The sequence below is a fragment of the Blennius ocellaris genome, assembly GCF_963422515.1.
Source record: "Blennius ocellaris genome assembly, chromosome: 5".
Taxonomy (NCBI): Eukaryota; Metazoa; Chordata; class Actinopteri; order Blenniiformes; family Blenniidae; genus Blennius; species Blennius ocellaris.
Window position 1 is genome coordinate 17,546,315 of NC_137654.1, and position 24,160 is coordinate 17,570,474.

A 24,160-nucleotide genomic window follows, 5' to 3' on the forward strand; every position below is an offset into this window, starting at 1 on the left:
GTTGAGATTTCTTGAAGGTTTTAGAGGTGGACTCACAGAAAATGTAAGTAAAATGTATTTCTAAAGTGCTTTTCACAGATAAAACTCACACAGTGCCGTACATAAAATTGGTGCAATTAAACAGGACATCCGAATTTCATAAAATGCAGTAAACGTGAGAAAAGGATTTAGCCAAAAGCTTTCTTAAATGAAAACATCTTCAAGTGCGTTTTAAATCTCATCTCTTCCAGTAGTTGAGATGAGACGTGTTTCAGCTGCTGAGAAAGATGGGTGGGGACCGGCAATATTGTTCGCTTGGATGACGTGAGGGTTCAACACGGAGCTCAACGTCAAAGATTATATATTGGAAGAAACTGTGGACGACTGTCAATCATTGAGAAAAGATTCACACACAGCCATTCGTTCTCTGCTGCTCTTTCTATTCATCACTTATGTTTTATTTATACTTCACTGCTTTAATGACGGCGCCAAAGACGGCATATGGAGTGATATTGTTCTTAAAATTACAATGACAATGAAGCATTGGTGGGAAATATTGCCACAGTTGGCACACCACAGTATAATCACTGACACACTGGCAAAGGCCTGCCGTTGAATATCGGCCAACATGAACGGAACCAGCTTTTCACAGTCACGAAAACACTATCAATGCTTGTTTTATTTTGTTTTTTTCATCAGGAAAAAAAAACCCAATAGAGAACTCTCCTCATTTAATTTTCATTCACTGACAATAGTAAGTCAATAATACTTCAAATCTGGACTGATTAAAATGAAAGGAAATTATGGAAATACATAGAAGTAAGTCCATTTTATTTTATAGCACTTTCACAGATTAAAACTGCCAAGTGCTTCACAATAAAACAAATTAAAATATGTATTGGTTGTAGCATCAATCTGTACGTGCTTTTGCAGTCTGTGGCTGTTTGGCTATTTGGTGCAATATGCTATGAGTGACTAAAAGCAGTTTTTAAGTCGGACACATGCTCACTTTGCAAACCCTAGTAATTAACAGGCACATTGTCTTTACGATAGCTTGCTGGTGATCGTGACACTTGCTGATGGTCACTGCACGATCACAAGGTTGCCCACCCCTGCAAAGAAGCCACTCTATGTTCCTATAACAACACCGTCATGGATTGTGAAGCACTTTCCCTCCGTTACGTTAAGGCATTTCTTTGCACCTCTCTCCCCATCTCAGTGTCTCGTGCTGGGTGCTGGTCCATGTGGACTGCGAGCGGCCATCGAGCTGGCTCTGCTGGGGGCCCAGGTGGTGGTGCTGGAGAAGAGAGAGTCCTTCTCCAGGAACAACGTCCTCCATCTCTGGCCCTACACCATCTACGACCTCCGCGGACTCGGAGCCAAAAAGTTTTACGGCAAATTCTGCTCCGGCACGCTGGATCACATCAGTAAGTAACTCTAACTGTTCTCAGCAACTGAAACAAGGATTCACTGAAATGTGAGTGAATTGAATCGCAGTGTTGTTAAAGAGCAGCTAAATCAGCTTCTTATACAGATAATGACCTGAGGGGTTACGTACAGTGACAGAAAAAATATTAAAGTATTCAACCATCTATCCTTTCGTCTTCTGTTGGATTGAATGAAGTCAGTCAGTCAAAGTTGATATGTGTCGTGCTTTACAAAATACTGTATTTTCCCTAAATGTTTTTTTTATCATTAATTAAAAAAATTAAAAAAATACAACAAAATAGAGCATGCATCCAAAGAACCAGAATCAGGAAAACTACAAATACACATAAATGCATAAAGATATAAAATACATGGAAATGGAAAGGGAATTTCTCTGATCCAAGTGAGGTAAAATAAGAAATGGCTACTCCTATTACTAAATATGGAAAGAACTATAACATTGAGCATAATGATAATAATTCAAGAAGAGAAAATATGAATTAATATCCATACTTATGCACATTTTTTGATGAGAAGGTCTCATTGGTCACTGAGAGGAAACAAGGAAGGGAAGGAAGTACTGTAGGTAACAGGTCTTGTGTCGGCTGCTTGGGGGCGTTGGGGCACATCACCTTAGATGGAACTTGTTGAGGCCGATATCAAATTATAGTAATGAAATCCACTTGATGCTACATTTAGCAGAGTCATTAGTATTGGGGATAAAGGGATCCTGGAAGCTGGCCGGTCATGGAGTGCGAGATATTGTAAAGGCAAATTAACTGAAATGTCCCAGTTATACGTAGAAGATGAGCAGAAGGGAACATACAGCAGTAAAAGATGAAGAAGGGGATATTGAATCGTGGGTCATAAGAAAGCTACTGCAGTGGATGCAAGGAATATAAAAAAAAGAATAATGATAATAACCGTGAAGAAAAATTTATTTTCAAGAAAAGATATTCGTCTTGTGATTAGATGTTCAAGATATAAGTCAAAATGTACTCTCTCTTATTAAATGGTTCCTGTTGCCTCATTGACGAGATCATTTCAAAAAGAATAGGTTCAGGCTGATGTCAAATTACTAACATGTGCATGAAGTAAACCCAGTATTTGTTTTTTTTAAATGAGCGAGCTTCTGGAATGTGATCTGTCCCGTAAGAAACTAAGTTTATATTCAGATGATAAACTGAGCAGTGACATAGTGGGGCTGGAAAAGATAAATAAAGAGGTCTTGAGCTGATATGAAGATGTGAATCATAAAAAACGACTCTAGTGGATTCTCAGAATGTGAAAAATCTAAAAGTGAGCTCAATGAAATAGATTCACATCAACAGAACTTTATTTATCCCAAGTGGGCTATTCATGTGCCACTCTCCCACAGACAAGAGCAATCCATCAAACAATAAAACCCCCCAGAAAAGAAGCATTGAGGTGTTCATGTGAAAATGATTAGATCAATGAAATACCAAAATAAAATAATAGAATACTGCAGAGAAAATCTATTGAAATAGTGTCTTTCATCTGAAACCTGAAGAATCTTTAAGAGCATATCATCCGAGAGAAGTAAGGACTTTTAATATCGTTTCAACTGCTTGCTGCACATATTTCCATTGATCTAAGCCTTCCTGTGTTTGCAGGCATTCGTCAGTTGCAGCTGATCCTTCTGAAAGTGTCACTTCTCCTCGGTGTGGAGGTTCACACTGGCGTGGAGTTTCAGGGCCTGATCGAGCCCGCAGGAGAAAACGGTATCTACATTTAACAGCCATCACTCACCTCGGCCCTTCGCTTTTCTCATTATATCTTCCAATATTTTTATGAACTCGGAATATTTATGAAGCAGCCAGTGTGTATTTCAGTACAGTTATTACGAAACCTGCTGAGGTGAAGGACGCATAAAAGTTTGATGTCTTTCTGTAAGGTTGGATGGCGAAACTGCAGCCGCGCTCTCACCCAGCCACAACGTTTCAATTCGACGTTTTCATCTCTGCTGGCGGAGGCCGGTTTGTCCCCGATGGTGAGGCAAATCTCTGATTACTGTTATAGTGCTCAGCAACAATTTCGTAAGCCTTTGCCGTTCCGCATCGTTTCAAAGCATGACTATTCCCTCTTTTCCAAACTCTCAGGTTTCAAACATAAGGAGCTGAGAGGAAAGCTCGCTATCGGCATCACGGCCAATTTCGTAAATGGAAATACAGCTGCCGAAGCCCAGGTGGCAGAGATCAGCGGCGTGGCCCGAATCTATAACCAGAAGTTTTTTCAAGAGCTGCTGACCGAGACGGGTAAGTCTGAATCAAACTAATCTGCAGCCATCTTCAACTGGACGGAAGAGGACATCTGTATGTGGAGTGAAGCAGCTCTTGAGTTTACCATCCGTCTTTCCATCTACTGTATCGCAGCTGACAATGGGTGAAAAAGCGAGGTCGATAGTCGCTCACAGGACAAACATGGAGAGACAGACGGTCACACACACTTACATTCACGCCTACGATTGAGTGACTAATCACCCCAACATGCATGTGTTCCCAGAGAGGCCCCGAGCCTGGAACCAAACTGGGACCATCAATATTTAGTATTTAGCACCTTTCAGCGAGTAAAAAGCACTGCTTTACGACTGATCAACAAAACCACTTACATATGTGCAGGGGCATCGTTTTAAAAAAAAACAAATAAATCATTTCATCCCAACAGTGCCAATATTTTATATATGCTGTAAATACTCCAATATATTTAAAGGATTTTTTTAGGGGTTTTATTCTTTGCATGTATAGCTTCTAAATATTGTAAATGGGAAAAAAAACAGCATGTCAGACTATTTAATAAGATCATTTCTTTCCTTTTCAAAAAACTAAATATAAGTATCACAATTAAAATTTTGAAAAATACATTCAACTTTTTAATAGTATTCAAATATTATGAGAAACGCGTGTATTACATGTTGTACATATTGTCCATGTCTCTGTTGGATACAAAAGGACAAAATAAATGAGTGTTGATTCACTGGCAGATCTAAATAAAACAGAAACAAATTTTAAGGAGGAAGCTGGTGTACCTGTAGAAAACTTGTAAACACAAGGAGAACATGCAAATTCCACAGACGAGCCTAGAATGTTAACCACCCGCCAACATGCAGTTCAGGTTCTCTCAGTATTTATTTAAAGCGGTAAAATGTAGTAGTGCTTCACACTGACAAATACCCGGATGGTTAGATGACTTAAATATTTCTTCAAATTGCTGTACAATCTCAAAAAACAAGACAAAGCCATTGGGAGGAAGAGCGGGAGAACTCTTCCCGATGCACGGGGGAACGATTCTACACATAGAGCACAGGTCCCACGCAGGAATCAAATCGGGGTATTCAAGCTGTGAGGTGAGAGTGCTCAGCACTATACCATCATTCACACCCAGGATCAGTCAATAATTGTACAATATGTACAAGAAAAAAAGAAATCCGGTGCATCTGGAGGAAGCAGGAGGAACGGTGAGACGTAGATTCACTGAGCCATAAAATAAAAACAGCTTATTTTCATGTTGCGTTTCGAGTTTCTTCCCCCTCCATTGTGCCCTGCTGCATGCAGCAGCCCCGAAGGCATAAAACAAATGTTCACACTGCCAGTTTGTGTTTCGCCTGACAGGTGAAATGAGCACCAATGCTGTTAATCTGAGCTCCAATCCACATTTAATTTCCTGTGACGGCGTTAACACTGATGAAATCTGCCCTTCCTCTCTGACCTGCTGTGCAGCTTCTGCACTTTCATTTTCACCAAACTGCAGGTTTTAAACTCCTGACCTTTATGATCACGTTTACTGTGATCACACCCATTTTAACAGCTTCCAAAAGCCTCTCTGACCTCTCCCGCGTGTGCCTCACTAAATGCCCAGCCATCCTATAACTACTGAGCTAATGCCAAAGAGAAAATATCTCTGCGATAAACGCCGCTTTTTTGGGTTCCCTCTCTCTTTACACTAAAAGCTCCCTCTCCTCTTTCTGTTCCAGGTATTGATTTGGAGAATATTGTCTACTACAAAGACGACACCCACTACTTTGTCATGACTGCCAAAAAGAAGAGCTTGCTCAAGAAAGGGGTCATTAAACAGGTGAAAACAACACATCAATTACCAGGAAGAAGTGTGACTTGCATTGACACAAGCTCCACCTCAAACCAGTAATGTGGAAAGAAAGCAATCAGACAGATGAAACAGACAATCCCTCAGTCATCCTCCTCTTCCCCTGCAGCTTTGCCTCTTTACAAATGCAGCAAAACAAGTGGAGCACCTGTCTCTCCGTTTTATGGAAAAGGTGCTGTGGGTCATCAGTAAGCATCTCTCTCTGTTTCTCTCTCTCTCCCTCTATGTTTCTGCAGGACTACAGTGATGCAGAGCAGCTGCTGGCTCCTGAGAATGTGGACCACGAGGCTTTGGTTCACTATGCCCACGATGCGGCCCACTTCTCCACCGGTGGGAAGCTGACAGACCTGGAGTTCGCTCAGAATCACGCCGGCCAGCCCGACGTGGCCATGTTTGACTTCACCTGCATGCACCGCGCCGAGAACGCCTCGCTGGTCAGGGAGAGGAGGGGCAAGAAGCTGTTAACGGGTCTCGTTGGAGACTGCCTGGTGGAGGTAGGGGGCAGCACTTCAAGGTCACACAGTATACATTTGTTTGGTTCAACATCTTCGTGCTGCTAAGATATCACCAGGAAATAAATGATTACTGTATGATCATATATATATATATATATATATATATATATATATAAAATGCTTAAAAAGTCCAACATCAACCAACATTTGCTACTTAGCATAAGAGCATTTATTAGCAAGTTTTACTGTGATTAGCATGAGCAAACTAAAACAAATCTAAGCATCCATCTGTTTCTAATTGAACTCATTAACACGTTCTAACGTGCAGATAATAGATCATCTTTCTCTGTTAACTGATGTGACTGTTCATCATGTTGACACTCACACTGCTCAATGCTTGTCCAGCTGCCAACACGACCATCTTCACTTCTTTAGACTTTTTTATTTTGCCTTTTTTCTCCTTGCCTTTGTGCTTCAACTATCGCTACATTTTTGACTATATTTGTATAAATAAACAATGGGAACAGTACATGTATATATGCTGACAATAAAGCTATTTGTTTTATTTTTAACTTTGGCTGAAGCTAATGAGTGAATCAGTCATTAAACTCAATCAGACAGCTCAGCTCGTGTGTCACAGCAGCACGGCAGTAACACAGCTGCTACTATGTGCACCGCATTGTAACAGGAATCACTGAGAGAATCTGCAATAAGAAAGAAGATGCTTTAACAAGCAAGTTGTTACGTTTTATCTGCAGTCAGTTGTATGTTAACTGTACTTTTTCAATAACGAATTGCACAGTGTAATAAGTTAATCATTTTCAGTAATGACACCAATGTGCATGGCTACAAAAAAGGTTATTTTAAATATGCATGTAAGTTAAAAGTTAAACACGTAACACCTGCCCAGAGAAAAATCAATAAGTTCTTAATCCTATACATGCACATGGAAAGGATGTTCTGCATATTGCATTCAAACCCACCATAAGGAAAGGCAGCAAACAAATAATCTAGATAAGAAGACACTTAATTGTTATTGAATTTAATTCAAAGACATCAAAAGGGCCACTCGAGGTGGCGCTTCATTTCCCATGTGAGTTAATTTCAAACGGGCTAATTCTGATGTTGGTCAGCAGAGAAAATCCTCAGACACGCCGATCACACGCGAGAGCCAGGAGCTGCTGAACAAAGTGACACATAGGATCCAGTTAATTAATTTCCTTATTTCAAGGCAAGATGGGCTTATTTATGCAGCTATAGAACCATTCAAACATACGACAATTCAAAGTACTTCACCAGACTTTGAGAATACATCAAAATAAAGAAACCCAGTTATAATTTAAAAAAAACAAAAAACACTTCTGTATTCAGACCAATTTGGTGTATAGTTTTTAAATAAGTACAGTAGTATACAGATTCCTTCAGTATTTAGCATTTAATGAAGGATTCATTTAGTACTAATAAAGTGTATTGTGATAAAAGACTGAAACACCCAATGACATTAAGTTATGCAACTGGAGATGTGTAACCTGAGAACAAGCCCACTTTGATAGCTGCATTGCTGAGCTGCAGGGATGATATCTGCTTCCTCTGTAACTGAAACTGTCAAAAAAATAACCTGAAACCATTTAAATGAATGCAGAACAGGAATAGTTTAACCCTTGCATTAATATCCTGTAACTGCTGACAGTGTATGGCACATGAACTTCTTATCACAATAACTCTAAGACTGTTCATGATATGTAGTAACTTCCAATATAAAGGTGAAGCCTAGAGATTGTGTTTTTAAGAGTTGTTAAAATCAATTATGTCAATAGCTGGACATAGTCAGATTTTTACAATGTGTCACGATCGATTACCAAATTACCCACAAAAACCGACACTACGGTTTTGCAAAGCTAAAAAAAAATCCCGTCGCAGCTGCTTCGAGAACATTTTGTTTTCTACTTGGCAAATGTTGGTAAGCTAAATGAAGATGGTGAACTGGGTAAACATCTACTTGATAATAAGCTCAGTAAATTTCCCCAGATAGTGAGTCACGTTTACTTTTAGATTATCTTGATAATGACTGTCTGGAAATGTGGCACGCTCTTGTGCAAGGAGGAAAGACGAGGCAGATTAAACACATGCGAGGGAGATTTAAAAAAAAAATGTCATCAGAACATGATTCTTTATGCAGTAACTGCTCACTGTGGCCTCCTGCTTCTGCTAATTGTGAGACAGTTTGCATTACATTGACTTGTCGCATGCCGCACTCTGTGCTCTGCAGCCGTTCTGGCCTCTAGGCACAGGCATCGCCCGGGGCTTCATGGCTGCTTTCGACACAGCGTGGATGGTGAGGAGCTGGGGAATGGGAGTCCCACATTTCAAAGTCCTGGCTGAGCGGTGAGTAAATGTCATAAAATGTCCAAACTGCACACAATAAAATCAGGAATGTTTTCTCCTGTGGTGATCACTATCTTAAAATCCACAAAAAAAAAAACCCCACCATTGGTCTAAACATAAAAACAACCCCTCTGTATTTGGAAAAAACATTTTGCAGACTAAATTATTTGTATTTGTTAAAATAATGATTAAAAAAACCAAAACAAACACATGAAATTAACAGATTTTTTTTTAAAGGGGACATGAGGGTTCAGCGGTATTTTGCAGATTCATTGCCATCGTTACATAAATATAATCTAAATAAAGAGGAAGACTGACTGAACTGTGATACGTTATGTTTCAATGTATTCATGGTCTCTTTGGCAAACACACTACAAAACACAGGCCCATAAAAGGAGCGAAAAAAGGAATGGAAAAAAAGTATTTCATTTTCTCTCATGTTTCCACATGCTCAGAAAAGAGTGGGAGGAGGTTTAAAAAAAAGTCCTACCCCTTATCCCTATATACCTAGTTACTAATGTGAACAAGTATATTATATTTAATACTATTATTGTCATATCATTTATTCTTAACTTTGTAATAATCATGCATCCAAAAGCTTATACAGTACACCCTTCAACAAGGAGTTTTGTATTGTTGAACCATTCGATTTAAATGTTTCACTCTCTACAAATTCAAAGTGACAACATTTTAAATATGTAATAAATGTGTGCTCTCATGTTCCAGTTCCACCTTACTTCTCCCAGAGCGCATCATCCGCGCTGCGATCCAAATACTTGATGCGTTACTTTGAAGCCTTTGAAACCCCTTAAACCTGACAAACCATCTACCAGGCATTTTGGCAGAAATCGCTTTCTAAAACCTGAAGATGTAACAGATTGACTGCACATCTTATCCCCTGTATTCTCAGCAAGTCACCATTTAGTTTAAAATGTGCCTCTGAGTGCCGCAGTCAATTGTCCAAAGATCTCCTCGAATATGTTTCTCCTGTTTCTGAAGCTGAATTTTTAGAAAATGAAATAAGACGACCACGATTTGCCAGACTTGATTCCAGGAAAAGAAAACTTGGTCTTATAGTTAGTTAGTTAGTTAGTTGGTTATGATCAATGAGGTAGTTTCAGTGTTATAGATTTTAAGTATTTTAAAACTTAGCCGATAGAAGTAACTTTACTATCTAAAGTTTTAAACTATTTGGCTTGAATTCATCAGCATACCTGTGCGTCTCTTCATCAGCAGCATAATCCATCCTGAGATAATTAACGTGGCGGCGGAGTGTTTTGATTGCACAGGCACAGAAATGATTTCTGGCTGCTTTCTTATGTGACGGGAATGAAACAACGAGGATTCTGCAGCTTTAGGAAAGAGGTCTCATGAAATGTGCCACTTTGGAAAATGAAAATAGCGATACATATGGGGCAGAACTCGTCTACCAGAGGGTTCAGTCCAGCCCGGTAGATCCCACCACTGAGCTCAACTATTACAAAAACTAAAGTGTATGTGCATGTGCATGTTATAGTAAACTATTATAAAGTCTTTTCAATTTAACAACGTGTTAAACTTTTAATTAATGGAGTCATCTGTTCTTGGTATTACAACGGCAGTCTATTGACAGTGTTCTCCTTTAATTCTCTCACAAATATTCAGAGAAAGCATCTACCAGCTCCTTTCTCAGACCACACCGGAAAACACCAGCAAGAACTACGCTGCATACAGCATCAACCCCAAAACACGATACCAGAGGGTCAACCTGTCCTCCATCCAGCCGCACCAGGTTGGCACTATTTTCCTTTATTTACTCAACACAAACTCAAAGCAGTCTTTTTAATCGCTGTGAAGGTTATCCACAGTGGCAGATTAAAATCCAGATGGCAAAGTAAAACGGCACTGGCCAGCATTCCACATAAGACAAGTTCACAGTGAAAAAAAACACATGCTAATATGCATCAACTGCAGGCTGATAAGGATTTATGCATACTATTGTGTTTTTTTTCTGAATGAATAATCAATAAAATATTTCTGGGAAACCATTGGAACCCCAGATTCTTCTGTACTACCTGCACTTTGAAACCACTTTTCTTTTTAGTTAACAGATGTGCTAAATGAAATGTTTGCATAGTTCACACTTTAGTGATATGAAGTCTTTGAAGGTATATTTACAAATCTACTCATTGCTCTATTTAGGTGCAGCACCTCTATGATGGGGATAAATCTCATCCATCGACCAAGAAACTCAAGGACAGGTTGTCTCACACACGGCAAGGTCAGTTTATTCTCTTTAATGGTCATTCTTTTACTTTATACCGGGCTTTGTTTGATGAACCAGGAAACACATCTGGGAAACATTAACATCCACTTGTTGTCCGTGTGGTGTTGGGGTGGGGTTGGAATATATCCAAACTGTCTGAGCTGTTGGCAGCCTCCTCCCTGGACAGGTCACCAGTCCATCCAAAGGAAAACGCATGCAGACAGAAAATAGTAACTCCTGCACTCACTCACTCTCACCAATTAAACTTAAGCTTCCATGTCTCTGGATTGAGTGTTGGATGAATCTAGAGTAATCAAAGAAAACGTATGCAGCCATAGGTTGAACATGCAAACTCTACATAAAATGCCTGAAAATGTACGTAAAACTCAGTTTTCTCATGTATATTTGCAGACATAAATGGATGTTGTCTTATCCTGAACTGCAAACGATTAAGGATATTACTACCTCATCATTGTTAATGTTTCCTTTTCTGTTTTTAGATTCAGTTGGTGGTTTTGAGGAGTTGTTGAAATGGTGCCAGAAACACACATCAGGTTACGAGAGTGTGAATGTCAAAGATTTCTCTCAATCTTGGAGGTCCGGACTGGCTCTGTGTGCTCTGATCCACCACTTCAGACCCAAGCTCATGTGAGTTGCAACATAGCAATCAGCCCAGAATCCATTCACTACACAATCAACAATATCATGCTGGACGATAACCGGTCCACTTCCCACGTTTTACCTTATAGCACAGATTCATATGCCTTATCTGTCACAGGCTGTTGCAGATTGTGCATTTGTAGGATAAATTACATCCAGTGGAGAAAAAACTGCATGTGTGTATATCCCTGCCAACATTTCCATCGCTGATCTAACAGCCCCCATAAGCGAAACAAACTGAGCATGTTTGACTCTCTGTAGTTAATAACGTGGAGTGGTTTGCTTTCTCGTTCTTCCCTAAAGTGACATGGCCTCCCTGGACGAGTCAAACATTGTTCACAACAACCAGTTGGCCTTCAGCGTACTGGAGAAGGAGCTGGGCATCCCACCAGTCATGTCTCCGTCCGACCTAGCCAACAGTGAGCAGATAGACAAGTTGTCTATGGTGCTTTACCTCACGCAGATCCGAAACGCTTTTAATGTGCCAGCGAAAGGTAAACGTTTATTTTATTATAATTTTTTTTTTTAAACATGATATGATCATTCTGCAGCTGCTGCCTTTGGGGGCTGAAAAACAACTGGTGAGATTCAGACCCCAAACTGAAAATCACAAGCCCACTGCTCCAAGCTCTACTCCAGCATTGCATCCGTGGTCCAACAACATCCATAAACTCATTTTAAATACAAATACTTTCAGAGTTGCTGTTAAGATGCTACTTAGTAGCCTAATAAATTTCTGATGACAACTCATTAGTGACAGCAGAATTACTATTGCATAACTTGGTTGCTTAGACACTGCACAGCATTAGCATCATCTTAAAAGGGTCAGGTGTCCTCCCACTGAAATTTGCCCAGTGGTGAGAAGCGGCTCTGTCAGCCCTGTCTCTTTAAGAGGAAGTTACCCAGAATTCATTGGGCTTTAAGTGGCTTGTGCTGTCCTCCGAGCCAGCCTCTACTGGTTGTGCTGCTCTCCTGCACTAAGCCAGCCAAGCAGCAGCAGCAGCAGCAGCAGGCACAGAGAGCAGGCAGCATATGGAGCGGGCTTACAGGGCTCTGACGGTGGGGGTGGAGTACAGTGCTATTCCTGCGCTGACGGACGATTTTCGCCACTAGCAGAGGTATATTTTCCATTCTCTGTAGGCTTGGAGGAGTTTCTGCAGTGTGGATGTGAGCAGGGCAATTGGGAGGCTGCTGAATGAGCTGAAGTGGGTGTGATATACTGTACCGCTCGCCGTGTCTGTGATGCTGTGCTCCCTCTGCCTGAGATCTGCTGACTGATGGGCAGGCAGGAGGGAGCTGTCAATCTTCAGAAACCTCATCTCAAATGATGAAACAGTGGGAGTGATAGTCACAGCAGAGGCTGGAGAGTTTTTTTGTTGGTTTTTTTCATATGGAGATTGACAAGTTAAATTCTACTGCTGCTGCTGCTGCTGCTGTGACACCACAGAAAAATCAAGTTAAAGGCACTGGCTGTATTTCTTATAAAGGATTCCAGGTAATAAAGATGCACCTTGAAGATTTCAACAAAGTCCAGTCAGGATATTTTAAGCAGCTTCCTGAAAAGCTGCAAGTAGGTCAACGAGACAATTCAGTCCTGTTTAGATTTGCAGTCTGGTCTGGTGGTGACTATGTTTACTAGCTGAATTTGTTTGGTGACATTTTTCTCCATTGGTACCAGAACCTGAAGCCTTCCTGCCGTCGTCCAAGCCCCTGACTCTCTCCCAGACACAGTCTGCTGTCTTCTTCCTCAACACACTCAAGCACAACTCTCTGCAAAGACGCAAGGTACGCCCACCGTGACTGGAGTTAATTGTTGACACAGACCAGAGAAATGTTTGATAAACATTTTTTTTTTGTGTTCGAGCACATCGGCCCATTGGCTGGAGTTCACGTTGGGGGGGCGGCTTCAGTCTCTGTTTGATGACTCGCATGTCTGTTTTGTCTTGTCAAAGGAAGTGGTTTCAGCTAATAGCTTAATCATATTTAGCGGGACTGCTCTCTACATAATCAGCAAAATCAGGTCATATGATGTTTATTTTTCTTGATTTCTTTTTTAAGGAGAAACTGTCATCTGAGAAGAAAACAGCAACATTAAGAAGGATGGGAGACGAAGACAGTGTGAGTGCTCTCTGCCTGTCTTTTTCTAGCTGATGACACGAGTTACTTTTGCCACTTACACATTCAGAAAACCAAGAGAAACCAATCCCAAATGTTCAAACATACAATGAGAGTGCAGTGGGAAATAAAAATCCCCTTTACCGTGAAGAAACGTCCGGAAGCTCCAGAATCAGAGGTGGCAGTGTTCTGCTTGCACTGATTAGAGTAAGAAGATAGTCGGAAAGAAATAGATAAGACGACGATGGAGAGCAACAACCATCTTGACATCAGACGGCAAGTTAATCCACTCGCTGCGGCCTTGATTTGGATAAACATTCCAGTTCCAAAGACGGACGTTGCAGAAAATCCAGATAGGAAGCACAGACAACATACGAGTGTTAGTGACCTATGATTGTCAAAGATCTCCCTACATGGCTAAACCTATAGCAGCTTTACTAGAAAATGGTCCTGTAAGCTTGAACAAGTTTTAAGCATGAGTATAAATGTCAAGATTGGCACAATCCCTGGAATTTAAAATAGGAGCTTTTTCCACATGAAAGTAGGCTGAACTGAAAACTCTTTAGAAACTAGCAAGAGTAGTCTGGTTGTTAAGAACTTAAAGAAGACATGTTTTAATTCCACTCGAGATTTCACAGGAAGCCAATGAAGAGCTAGAATTGGAGTGATGTGACCTCTCTTAGCTCCAGTCAATGGCCTCAACTGCAGCATTTTAACTCAATTGAACAGTTGTTAGAAAGCCTTTAGGACACTGATAATGATAATTAACAATAGTTTATTTCTCAGAGTCACTAACAGGTTCCTGATCTTGGAGAATTATGTTATGCAGGTGAAGGAAAGCAGTCTGTGGACTTGTTTAATATGGGAGTCGAAGGATAAGTCCTGGTCAGAATGTTCCTCGCAGTGATACTGGACATCACATAATGCATCCAGTGACAATATATCTTTATAGTTGGTCTCTAAAGCCGTTTGGGCCTAATTTAATAACTTCAGTTTTATCTGAGTTCAAGGACAGAAAGTCACAGTTGTATATCTTTAACAAAGTTTGAGAAATGAATTGAATATGTTCAGATGTGCATCATCTATCAATACTAAGATAGAATTAATACCAGAACAATGGATTTTCTCTCACTATTTTGCTTATCTTTCTCATGAACAAATCCATCAATTAATTTACATCTTTTCTTCTCGCTTTCGGTCAAAGGCACATAGGTGTTTTGTTGTCTTTTGTTGTAGTATGTCCTTTTTTTTTTGGTAATCAGCTATTAAGTCAAAATCCCCCCAAAATACATTAATCACCTTTTAATTTCTCCAATGTGAGATTTTTTGCACAAAAAATAAAATATATATATATATTTTTGTAAAATTGCTCTCAGATATGGATATGATTGTTTGTGATTGTCCGTGTCTCCGTGTTTTGTGCTGTGATGTATTGGTAACCTGTACAGGGTGTGACCTGCCTTCAGCTATAGTCAGCTGAGATCAGCTCCAGCACACAGCGACACTAAGTGAGATAAAGTAGTTGCATGAATCTCACTTTGTTTTTTATTTCTTTGTAGTCACCGGTGCCACCTCTATCCCCTGAACTCACGCCTGATCTGGCTCCCGAGCCGGAGCCCTGCACTTCTTTGCTGATGACCAACAGCGAGGAGTGTTACTTCTGCGGTCAGAGGGTGTACGTGCTGGAGCGCATCAGCGCCGAGGGCAAGTTCTTCCACCGAAGCTGCTTCAAATGCCATCGGTGTGGTATCACACTCCGACTGGGAGGATACACGTTTGACCAGAACACAGGTGGGTCTCCTCAGATAACGGTCACGGGTCTCTTGAGTCACGCTCCACCCTGAAACATTTAGTGAGATTTACCATAAAATATAACGGCAATCATCTGGTTAACCAACTTAAAGATTCAATATTCACAGTTTAAGTAATGCCTCTCGTGTGTCACCAAACACATCACACATTGTCTTAAGTGGTTCTTTTTTTTTTCTTTTTTCTTTTTTGGATTTTTTTCATAATTTTGTTTTTTTTAGTGGCAAAGCAAGTCAGACTTTTAGCTCTGACAATGCAAATGCATTTTAATATGATATCAGGTGGCCCTAGATATTACAGAGGTGGAGAAGTCCTGATTTAAAGTAACTGTAGAGTCACAGTCACTTCTCCAGGATGTTAAAATTGCTCAATCTAAACCAGATTATGTATTGTCTTAGAATATTTACTTGTACATGTTTTATCTGCTAATACATAGGATGGCTAATCAGAGGTGTTTAAACCTCTTATGCCTTTAATTATATCCAACCTGCTGGGTTTTATTTAATGTTTTATAGCTGTATAATTGCCTAAAGTAGGTGAAATGAGTGACAACTTCTGCCCCTTTTTTTCAATATTAATCCAGGCTGTTGTTCAATTGTGTTGTGTGTTTTTGACTGTGCTTCTCACACATTACATCTTTTTTCGTCTGGTTCTTGAATCATCGCAGTCACCTCCACCGTGTAGGAGTTACAAGTATGAAATCCCATCAGTAGTGTCAGGAAAGAAAGAAATCACTGTAAAGTGCTTGTTTATGTAGTTTCAACGACTGTCACACCTGTGGTATAATGTGTTCTCTCTCTCAGCCAGTAAAAGGTTTTGCTTCGATAAGGGAGCCTCTACTAATTTATTTATTTCTACAATTAATAATTTGTGCTGCGAACCTTTTTATAAGTGGGGTGTCAGTTCAGATTGAGAGCAGATTAATAATTGAAGAAAACAGCCCGGTTTTTACTCTTCTGTTTAGCTGACTTTTTTTTTTTTTTTCTTGTTCCTTTGTCACGTCCCTGTAGGGAGATTCTACTGTGAGATTCACTCTGAAGAACTGGAGCGGGCTGAAACATCTTGTAAGGTGGGTCACTGAGCAGAGCAGATGTAAGCCATCTTGTTGCTTTAGCAGATGATGACTCTGAGACCTCATGCTGAATCTTTGTGTTTGTCATGCTCCCGTCGCACAGTGTTCTGTTGCGTCATTTATGCGGGGGGGAAGCTGGGCCGAGTCAACAGCAATGGTTTCCAAATCCACGTCCTGTGTGGACTAATTTATATGCAATAAGGGTGTAGCAGGTCACAAAACGCAGTTTGAATTGGATTGTGGTTTGGAGTTCAGCAAAAAATAAGAATAGGTCAAAATCTGACTAATAAAAATTTCCTTTTAGTTTTATCTAAAATTCTTCTTGATATTTTGGTTTTTAATTTAAGAGCTTTTTGTGTTTGAAGCAGAAATTGCAACATTTAGCTGAATATTGATGCAACTTTGGTTGCATGCTGGCTTATTTCCACACCTTCAGAGCCGCTCACGGCAAGATTACATGCTACTCTTCACACTCCGTGATCTTTTGCTGCCTCAATGCCCCATATTGTGCTGTTACTGTAAAAGCGCATAATTCAACCCATTAAACCATGACGGTCTCCAAACAATAGAGAAACTCACCAGTGTGACATGTCGGGGGCAAGGTAATTAATTCATCCACATCTGATATGACGGAACTAAAGGAAAGTAATGTCTCACAATAGTCATAGACACAAAGCGGCTACCTCAAACCACATTTCATACCTTTGCCATCATACATTAACATAGTAATATCAAGGCTGTTGCAGAAGCTTTATTCCTTCTGTTATTGTAATCCTGAGCCATTTCTGGCTATTTCTGTATCGGTTGTATGTAGTTATGCTGAAACGTTTTATGTGTGCAAATCTGGAAATACTGATATCTCGGATCAAAGAAGCTCTATTTCTTTTTATTTCTGTATTTTTCTGGTAAATTTCCACACTAACACTGGATCGCTCTACCTTCCTGTTTTTATTCTTCAATGCCCATTTCTTTCCCACCAAAAGCATTCGCCTTCCTGTGCATCTCAACATTTGCCATTTCTCTCCTCAGGACAACAAAGATACAAATGAAGAGGATGAGGTTTCCAGTGATGATTACACACTTTCTCCGTCGGACGAGGAGTATGAACACACTCTGGACTGTGGGCCCACTTCACACACACCCGAAGTGGAAGATCGGCGTGTGCTTGAACCCAAAGAAGATCCCGACAAAACCCAAATGTCAAAAACTCCCCGAGATCTTCCGCTTAAACCCGAGGTGACTCCACCTTCTGAGGTGGAAATCCTCCCGGTCCCAAAGCCACGCAACTCTCGGCAGGCGTCTCCCAGCCCCCAGCCCTCTCCACCAAGAGCAAAACCTCGCAATGTGCACCTTTTTAATCCCCCCGTTCCAGACAAGCCCTCACCTTCACCTCCCCCAAGCGCAGGACCAGATTCCCGTCCCAAGCAGTCACTGCGAAAGCTTCAGCTCACGTCTGAGGAGAAGAACCAGCTGGTGAACCTCCAGAGCTTCAGTGCCGACTCTGACTCGGAGACCCACGGAGGGTCTTCCTCCTGCTCTTCCTCCTCCGCTAACGCAGGAGGTACCGCTAAACCAGAGGGCCTGGACGGTACAGAGGAGGAGGGCTACTGGAGCGGGAGTACCGCCAGTCGCATTCGGGAGAACAGGAACCGCCGCTGCTTCAGGAGGAAAGAAATGCCAAGTGGGCAGACCAGGGTACGGTCCAAGTTTTCCCCCTGGAACTTGTCGTCGCCGAGAATCACCACCCGGCTCAGTGTCCTCGTGACTCAACCAGGGAGAGTCGGTAAGTTTCAAACCTTCTTTGATCCCGGAGCCAGAGAAATGGTTAATCAGCCATAACATGAGGCCCACTCGCATTGTTGTTTACGTCCCACTTTTGCTGCTAAAACGCCGCTTGACTGGTTCTCCGCTGTGTGTTCCTGTGAATTTACATCAGAACAAGCCTGAAATTCGGTGGTCCTGTAAGCTAAAGTAACTTGTATGTTGTATCCAGCCACTCAGTCTGACCTTCATTCCCCACCTGCATCAATGAGCCTTGACCACCTGTGACCCTGTCCTTAGTTTTCCTCCCTTGAATCATTTTTTATAGATTTTGACCATTGCAAACTGGGAACACCACCGATCAGCTGCAGTTGTAGAGATGTTTTGAGATGTTATGTAGACCAGTGGTTCTCAACTGGTGGGTGGCCAACAACCTCTGGGTCCCTTGCAATGTTTCACTCAGCCGTGTGCCTTTACCTTGCCCAAAACAAAAGTTTTGTCTGTCCACACTCATTAGCAGTAGGTGTATAGTTTATTAAGTAAGGTTATTCACATATGCTAAGCAAAGCATGGCTACACAGAATCTGAGATCAGGGTTTTACATTGGAAAAATAAAGAGGGCCAAAACATTAGTGTTTTGTTTAGTAATGTATTGGCACATGAATGGTTGAAGCCTCAGCAAAGACCCATTTAGTTTGATATTTGGGCTTGAAAAGCCTAAAGTGAAGAGTTTTGGATTCAGTCAAATGGCAGCTAATTGAGCATAAAATTGAATCTTTCCCTCTTTTCAACCACATTTTGTCGTTTCCAAGGCTTTCCCCCTGGGATTAATTAAGAATTTATATTCTATTGTCATTGTCTTGATCTTTTTTTTATTGTCAAGCAGACTCAAATCCTTGTTTCCCCATTGTCATGCCCCTAATACAGAAACTTTTGATAACAAAATATTCTCTTGCTATGTAATACATTCCAGCCATGATGCAGAGATGACCTATGTTGCGTACTTTCACTTTCCCGTCAGTGGTTGTAATGTTATGGCTGATTAATGCAAATACTTTTGCCATTATTTAAGTCCTTAAGCAATCTGTGGTGTTTCGAACTCTTCTTTTTTATTATTTACTACAGAAACAACATTCAGACATGCTCACAGTGCTTCAGAGGAGGGTGCTGAAGGAGACGATGATGACGATGATGATGATGATGATGACGACGACGACGACGACGACGACATGTTTGCACGAGATGATATTGACTTATTTGATACGAAAGTAAGAAGATGGTTCCCAGTGATGTGATAGTTTGAGGCTGCATTTGCGGCTGGACACTCAGTGATGTTACGTCTTTTCAGAGTGTGCCCTCTGACCCCGTCGAGGCCGAGAAGCTGGAGCTGAAGAAGATGAAGACGCTGGAACGACGAGCCAAGATGAGCGAAATCCAGCGATTCCGACAAGCTCAGGTCAAGACCGCAAAAAAAGTCTTTGCTCATTGTGTTTGATTACGCAATTTCATTAAGCTGATCCACTGTCAGCACTGTTACATCTATCAACACATGGATGATAAGTTTAGAAACTTTTGTTTTCACAATATTTTTGGTCTGTTGATGTTACAAATCCCAAAGAGTTCAGTCCTGGATGAGTCTGCAACATCGTTTGAACAGGGAAAACCGTTAAGTCGTACAGCAAACAGTCTGTTGTGTATCTACTTTGTGCAGTGCAAAAGCAACTTTAGGATTTGCACGCCACGCAGAAAAGAATAATAATGATTTTTTATTTATCACACCCCAAGGTCACTGTGCAGTGAATTTGCTAAAAGACAGTTAAAAACAAGTAATAAAAAACATTTAGAACAACAACAACAGAAAACGAGTAGCATTATTGCTGTGTGCTTGAATGTATTGTCAAAAATGACACCCAGACTCTTAACCTGAAAGGAGGGAGAAACAGAGGAGCTGTCAAAGGTGATGGAAAAACTGTTTACTTCGGTGAGGGCAGACTTGGAGTCAATGAGAACCTTTGATTTGTCACTGTTGAGTTTGATGATGTTACAGGAGAACCAGGATCTGGTGGAAAGGCGGAACTGGGTGTCATCTGAATAGCAGAGAAGTTTAATATTGCATCTATGCTTAATATGGCCATGGGGGAGGAGATAGATGGGGCCGATGACAGAGCCCTGGGGGACACCGGAGGAGAGAGGGCTGGCTAACAGAGAGGTATGATTTGAACCAGTCCAGGGGTGTTTGTGGTAATCCCATGGTTTTCAATCCGTGGAGGAGGATGGAGTGGCAGATGGTGCCAAATGTTGCACTCAGATTGAGGAGGAGGAAGAGTAGGAAGATGAAGAGCATGGATAGTAGTCCAGAATCAGCTGCAACCAGAAGGTCATTGGTGACTTTAATGAGTGCTGTTTCTGCGCTATGATGAGGATGGAAACCAGATGTGAGTTGTTCATTAAGGTTGTTGTTGGAGAGGTGTTTGTATTTGAGACGCTACATTTTTTGCCCCAGAATCTTTGAGAGAAATGGATTAGAAATGCGATGAAGGTTATTGAAATTGTTGGGGTCTGAGCCAGGTTTCTTTATAACTGTGGTGATCGCAGCAGATCTGAACAGATCAGTGGAAGAACAGGAGCTCAATGATATGAAGATTGTCACAACCTGATCATAGATGAGGAGGAAGAAGTTTGGACTGCTTTTAGAGCAACCGTGTGCTTGTGTCCTCTTCAGATAATTAATGCTGCTTATTCAGGAACTGCTGTTACCTTAAAAAGAGAAAATGACAATGATTCACTGGTATACCAAATCCATGAACAAAAATGAAAAATAATCTGTATTTATAATTACATGGCAATATACTTTATGTAATATATTTATTTACCTTCTGACTTACGCATGTCGTTGACTGTTTTTGTGTGACACAGTCGATCCAGAGGAGGCTGGAGGAGATCGAGGTGACGTTCAAAGACCTGGAGGACAAAGGTGTGGTCCTGGAGAGAACTTTACGGGGAGAAGCAGGTGAGAACGGAATTGTGAACTGAACATAATCCACTTTCATTTAGCCTTGAAACTTCCCCAGTGAATTTATGACTGGTACTCTATTATTTTAACACATATTTCAAACTTCCATGCTGGAAGCAATTGCTGGAAGCAATTGCTGCTTTGTAAAAATTAAATTTACATTAAATAGTCAATATTATATTGAGCAATACAAAAGTTTAAAAAGCATGTGGGTCATGCATTGTTGGATGCAGATTTATCCTCCCTCTTTGGAAAAGCAAGGTTATTCTGTACTTTAAAGAACATTTTTGATACATATCAGTAAGTGCTGCTACTACAGATGATATAAATGATTATAATAGGAGTTATTATTTTTATCAATAAAAGTTATTATAGTATATTTTGTAGCACCTTTTATTTGATTAACACAGTTCAAGCATACAAAATAATGATTATTAAAATGTAATGGAATAGAATTAATCAATCAAAAACGATGTAATTGATTGTCTTTTTTCAATAAAACTTTTACATTTGTTGATCTTGTTTTGGATGCATTGAATGAGTTTAGTTCCACAATACTTGAATCATTTTCTTCATTCATTTATCTCACTGTTTATTTACCCCACATATCAAAGCATCTCCATGTTTGTCCTGCAGGCAGCAGCGGTGCTCCTGATATGATCGAGCACTGGATCCAGCTGGTTCACGAGAAGAACGCGCTGGTCTCTGAGGAATCGGACCTCATGGTGGCGTAAGTGTGCAGCCTCTCGGAACAGAAACACGCAGTCCCACAAAGAACAACGTGGCCCTCTATGTGCGGACTGGAAGTGACGCGGTCGCCGCACGGTCCACATCAGCCGTAGACTTCCCGCAGCAGGAACACTGCGGTGACTGTTTGCTCGCACCGTGGCCGCCCGTCTTCATGGCCAAACTCCTTTAGCGGCGTGTCCCGACGACGGCCTGCGGCTACGTGACTCCGCTGATTGTTTGTTTTTCTCTCTCAGGTCTCGACAGCTGGAGCTGGAGGACAAGCAGAGCGCCTTAGAGCTGGAGCTCAGGAAGTACATGGAGCTGAGCGGTGTGTAGTTCAGGCTGCAAACAGACACATTTACTGTGAACGCTGCTGTTGATGTTTTTAAAGGCACACGCCCAAACTTAAACAAGCAGCAGTTGTTTTACAGCCGATCTAAAGCACATTATGACCCTGGATGTTTTCTCCTCTAATAAGAACTCCATTGGTTTGAGTTTTTTTAATGTTTATTATTTACATGAAGAGATGTTATTTCTGTTTGTCAGAAAGGCATCCATAGTAATTCGATTTTTGAACTAAAGTCTGCATGTTTTTTCTTTGTGTGTGTGTGTGTGTGTGTGTGTGTGGCAGACAAGACGTCAGAGCAGCAGGCGGAGGAAGAGCGGGTCCTTCAGCAGATGCTGGAGGTGGTGGACATGAGGGACTCCCTGGTGTCGTTTCTGGAGGAGAAGAGGCTGAAGGAGATGAGCGAGGAGCAAGAAGCGTTCTCCATCATGGAGGCTAAACGCCACTCCAAGGCTGGAGTTCAGGTTCACTGGGCATAAGGCTTCCACCAGACCCAGGCGATGCTTTCACGTGCACCACTGTGTGACACTCGCTGCGTTCAGGAACCTGAAACGTTCGCAAAAGCCAAAGATGTGAGTCGGAGGGGTGACGCACCTCAAGCGGTGGTTCCCTCGACGTACAGGATTACGGTGAAGCGTCTTGAGCCTGGAGGCTGAATGAACATCAGTTGCAATCCTCCCCCTAGAGGGAGACATAAGCCTGGAGATGTGAGTCTTAAAGCCGCTGCAGCTCACAACTCGGCAGCGATAAGCCCTTCCTGCCACAACACCGGGGTCATAGCAACAGACTACGTATGAAGCACCATCTTTATTGTCTGCTGCGCTGTCGAACCACCAACAGATGATCATTACCCAGCCAGGGACTTGGCCTTGTTTAGTGTCAAAAACGTGACTTGGGTCCAAAGCGGAGACGAGCAGCATAAAGTCCCAGCAGTGAGAATCCTGCCACATCTGACTCTGCAGCCTGAGAGGCAGAGAAACCATGGGACGGGCAACGGTTTTTGATAATAGTTAGAGATGTTCATTACTTTACTCGTGTCATCATCAATAAATGCTACTGTCCACATAATATACATATCTAAAATCTATCTTTAATATTTGTACTGATAAAATATACCGTCACCCTTCTAAACTAATAGCCAAAGTCATTTTGTTCAAGTTGGTTTTTTTAACCAAATATAGAGTATTTGATGTTTAAAAATTGTCTTGAGATTCAGGCTGAATAAAACTGCCTCTGAGGCAACCAATAATGTATTAATGACCAATGACATAATTATTTGGGCCATTTTAAATGTAAAAAGCCAATAATGTTATAACTTTTTCCAATAGTGAATTAAGTTACTTTTTTAACTATTTTATTACATTTTTGGCTTTCTTCGATAAGAAATAGCCCCCCCCCCAAAAAAAACATTATTGTCCATTAGTACACGATTAGTTGCTACAAAGTTAAAATAATTATGTTTAACCAGAGACTTGGGCCATTAGTTTATGATGATGATGATGGTGATATATTGAGGATAATAGGAGGGATTTAGATTGCTATAACATTAAAATGCTGTTTGTTGTTGTTGTTTTTTTTTAATCTTGTTTTCATATTTGAATGTTAAAGACTTTGGGAGCACTTCTGCAGTCCACCATGTCCCTTCCTGATCGCATGTCGAATAGTTAATCTCAGGGGTTTGATTGTTCAGTCCTCTCGGATCAGCGTTCACTGATGGCCTTCAACATTCGGCTGCTGTAAGACATGGAAACAGGAGGGTTAACTGGGGTGAGTTTATTAAAAAAAAAAAAAAAAAAAAAGATAAATGAAAAAATGCACATGTGGAGCAGGTTAATTCATTTATCAATGCCGTCATCTTATCATTTGCAGGTGTTCCTGTTCATGTGCTGGATCAATAGCCAAAATCTACAAAGACCAGTTTGTTGTTAGTGAAAAAGAGCCTTATACAGTCATTGTACTGCTGCCACTTGGTGCCAGCTGGACAGCACTTCACAGTATATCAAATAAAGATCATGCACTTTGATGTTTTATGCATTTGGTG

General features: G+C 41.0%; 1 protein-coding gene across 1 annotated transcript in view; it reads left to right on the plus strand.

Moving 5' to 3' along the window:
• Positions 1 to 24,075, plus strand: part of mical1 (microtubule associated monooxygenase, calponin and LIM domain containing 1) — a 30,928-nt gene extending 6,853 nt beyond the window's left edge. The window contains exons 4-25 of the mRNA XM_080497484.1: positions 1,199 to 1,406; positions 3,042 to 3,149; positions 3,323 to 3,418; positions 3,528 to 3,683; positions 5,399 to 5,499; positions 5,766 to 6,023; positions 8,254 to 8,369; positions 10,014 to 10,140; positions 10,551 to 10,629; positions 11,115 to 11,262; positions 11,578 to 11,768; positions 12,953 to 13,059; positions 13,333 to 13,392; positions 14,949 to 15,180; positions 16,209 to 16,267; positions 17,300 to 18,053; positions 19,157 to 19,299; positions 19,380 to 19,487; positions 20,948 to 21,041; positions 21,681 to 21,774; positions 22,028 to 22,101; positions 22,405 to 24,075. Of these exons, the coding sequence (XP_080353610.1) occupies positions 1,199 to 1,406; positions 3,042 to 3,149; positions 3,323 to 3,418; positions 3,528 to 3,683; positions 5,399 to 5,499; positions 5,766 to 6,023; positions 8,254 to 8,369; positions 10,014 to 10,140; positions 10,551 to 10,629; positions 11,115 to 11,262; positions 11,578 to 11,768; positions 12,953 to 13,059; positions 13,333 to 13,392; positions 14,949 to 15,180; positions 16,209 to 16,267; positions 17,300 to 18,053; positions 19,157 to 19,299; positions 19,380 to 19,487; positions 20,948 to 21,041; positions 21,681 to 21,774; positions 22,028 to 22,101; positions 22,405 to 22,598 (3,507 nt within the window). The 3' untranslated portion in view covers positions 22,599 to 24,075. The remainder of the gene's footprint in view (positions 1 to 1,198; positions 1,407 to 3,041; positions 3,150 to 3,322; positions 3,419 to 3,527; positions 3,684 to 5,398; positions 5,500 to 5,765; positions 6,024 to 8,253; positions 8,370 to 10,013; positions 10,141 to 10,550; positions 10,630 to 11,114; positions 11,263 to 11,577; positions 11,769 to 12,952; positions 13,060 to 13,332; positions 13,393 to 14,948; positions 15,181 to 16,208; positions 16,268 to 17,299; positions 18,054 to 19,156; positions 19,300 to 19,379; positions 19,488 to 20,947; positions 21,042 to 21,680; positions 21,775 to 22,027; positions 22,102 to 22,404) is intronic.
• Positions 24,076 to 24,160: the final 85 nt, after the last annotated feature.